The sequence below is a fragment of the Penaeus japonicus genome, unplaced genomic scaffold (assembly GCF_977035675.1).
Source record: "Penaeus japonicus unplaced genomic scaffold, GWHDUDI00000001_assembly GWHDUDI00000014, whole genome shotgun sequence".
Taxonomy (NCBI): Eukaryota; Metazoa; Arthropoda; class Malacostraca; order Decapoda; family Penaeidae; genus Penaeus; species Penaeus japonicus.
In genome coordinates this window covers 7,443,559-7,446,058 of record NW_028234416.1, presented here as the reverse complement: position 1 = coordinate 7,446,058, position 2,500 = coordinate 7,443,559, and the positions used below count along the sequence as shown (strand labels likewise).

At 45.6% G+C, this 2,500-nt stretch overlaps 1 protein-coding gene across 1 annotated transcript in view; it reads right to left on the bottom strand.

Annotated features, from left to right (window-relative positions):
* fid (class I SAM-dependent methyltransferase fire dancer) overlaps positions 1–2,500 on the bottom strand; it is a 43,672-nt gene that overhangs the window by 14,152 nt on the left and 27,020 nt on the right. The window contains exon 5 of the mRNA XM_086543694.1: positions 1–1,440. This exon is cut by the window's left edge and continues 1,531 nt beyond it. Within this exon, the coding sequence (XP_086399820.1) occupies positions 1–1,440 (1,440 nt within the window). The remainder of the gene's footprint in view (positions 1,441–2,500) is intronic.

Genomic DNA, 2,500 nt, shown 5'->3' with positions numbered 1-2,500 from the left:
TTCCTCGCGGGATGACTTTCTGTCACCAGGTTCTCTGCCGAGGAACTTCTTCTCCATTCCACGTGTCACTGATTTGTCACCCCCACCGTCGGCACTGTCGCTCGATCTTCCCATCTGAAATATGCTTTGAGCTTTAGGTTTGATCTCGTTGTGTTTCTTGCTGCTGGATGGCTGCTGGTCATCTTCACCTTCTGGTGGAGGAGCTGTCGAGGGCTCCCCCTCACGTCCAGTGCTTCCTTCATCAGCTGTTGCTTTTGTGCCAGCTGTGACGAGGATCTCGCTCTTCCAGGACTGGAGGAGCTTTACAATCCCTGCCTTCAGAGACGAGTCCGACTTCTCTCTCTCGAAGCGATCGAGGCTTGCTGTCCTCAGCCTTTGCTGGAGACTCTCCCTGATGTTCTGCAGCCTCTTGATCTGCGTGGCGAACAACGATTCTCTCAAGGTTTCCTGCTTCTCTTCCTTGTTCCCATATATGAGGTCTTCGTTCAGGGAGCTTTGTTTCTGAATGCTTTGTTTTAATTTTTCCTTTTCTAAAAATCTATCAATACATATATATTCATCATTAAGGGAACTTTGTTTTATTATGCCTAAACCTTTAGGAATGCTTAAATGGTCCTTGTCATCTGTCGCAACTGGTACATTGACCACTTCGGCTGTCTTAGGAGCTTTGCTTATCTCTATAACTATTGGCATGTCAATGTCACTCACATCACTTTCATTTATTGAAGCCTTTTGTTTTTTAAGGGTAGGTCTTTTCCTACTCACTCGAGGGCTATCCTCCTCGCTCACCTTAGTTTCCTCCACCTTGGCTATCTCACTGGTTACTCTAGCACTCGCGGCATCTCCCTCCGCTCCCTTGGCCGCCCCCGAACACCCCCTTGCGCCCTCACTGCCAGACATCTCATGGCTGGAGAGTGATAAACAAGACGAGCTAGACTTTGAGCGTAAAACACTACCGAGTATATCACTAACCCCTGCCCGCCCCATATCCAACGCTTCCCTACTAATGGACTTTTCCCGAACCGACAGCACCCCAGATGGACAGACTGAATTTCCGGGAGACCGAGGCGAAGCCTGGACAAGGTCGGTCAGGCTCTTGGACTTGGCTTTCGTGTCTGGGTCTGCCGAGGTGGTAGTCGCGTGTGGCAAAAAGGGTGCAGGCGATGGCGGGATGTCCAGGAGCGCAGGATCTTCGGGCTCCAGATGCCGAAGCTCGATAGGCACGTCATCCAGGTTCTCCTGAGAGTCCAGAGAGCCATCGTTGCTCACAGAAGGGCGCTGGTGGTGGTCTTCGCTGAAGGATGGCCGAGGCTCGGCTGTGCCCCCGCCCTCCATGTTGAGGGAGCGGCCATCTGCGCCTCTAAAGCCTGAGAAGCTTCCTCCATGCATGAACCACGACCTTCCTGACGATGCAGATCCTCGCCGGCTGCTTGTCAGTTTCTGCCAAAATATGCAAATGGTTAACATCAAAGAACATATATGATTGTAGGAAGAGGTATTCAGTCTTCTTGCTAAATCCACATGTCATTTTCTACTCTTTCAAATATATACTTTTTCATCATTGTATGTCAAATTTATGTAAGCATATATCACATATTTTTTCACTATTAATTCATATTGTTATATAACATCACATTAAAGAGAAGAAAAGAAAATATGTCCAAATATCAAGAGTTTAACAGAGACCATGCCAGCAGGGAAAGCAACAGGACCAAGAAGATAAGCTATCAATGAGAAGTACACGCTGAGTAAAGGCGCATAGAATGAAGAACTGGCTAACGATGGCGAGATCAGGATGAATGGACTCCGGTCCTTGTGACTTGCGATTTGACAAGTCCCAAGGAAGAGTTGTACAGACTTACTCTTGACCGAAAGAAATCCTGATGTAGCCATGCGTTAAGATGATATTTTGAAGGAGAGTGAGATAAGGATGAATCGCTCTGATGTCATGACTGCTGCATACTCATAACAGTGATTCATCATTCTAAAACCATCTGTTGATCATTCTCAAGTCATTCTATAGATGCGTGCATGAAAGTCAGGAACTCAAAATAAAGTCACTCAAAAGACCAAAAATAAATAAAAGAACAGCATGCATTCATCTGTAAAAATGACACTATTCAAATTGAATCTTTTAATATAAATATAATCAAGGTAATGCTGATAAAGAAATACACCACTGGTAGAAAAAAAGCATCATTGCTATAAACCTTTAAATAATATATCTTAAATCTATTGGAAGAGGGAAAAAGATCACACAAGATCGACTATCTACGAATATGGAGATCTTACTAGTCACTGCACAAGTTCATTCTCAATCCCCCTGTTTCCCTCTCACACTTCAGCTTACCCGTCACCAGGGAAGGAGGAAGTCCACCATGCCTCATCTTCTCATACAGCCCCTAAATACCTCAGATCCCTCATCTTCAGCATGAGGTATGAGGCACATAACTCAAAAGACCTACACGGAGGCGAATCCTAACTGACTGAACACCAGAGT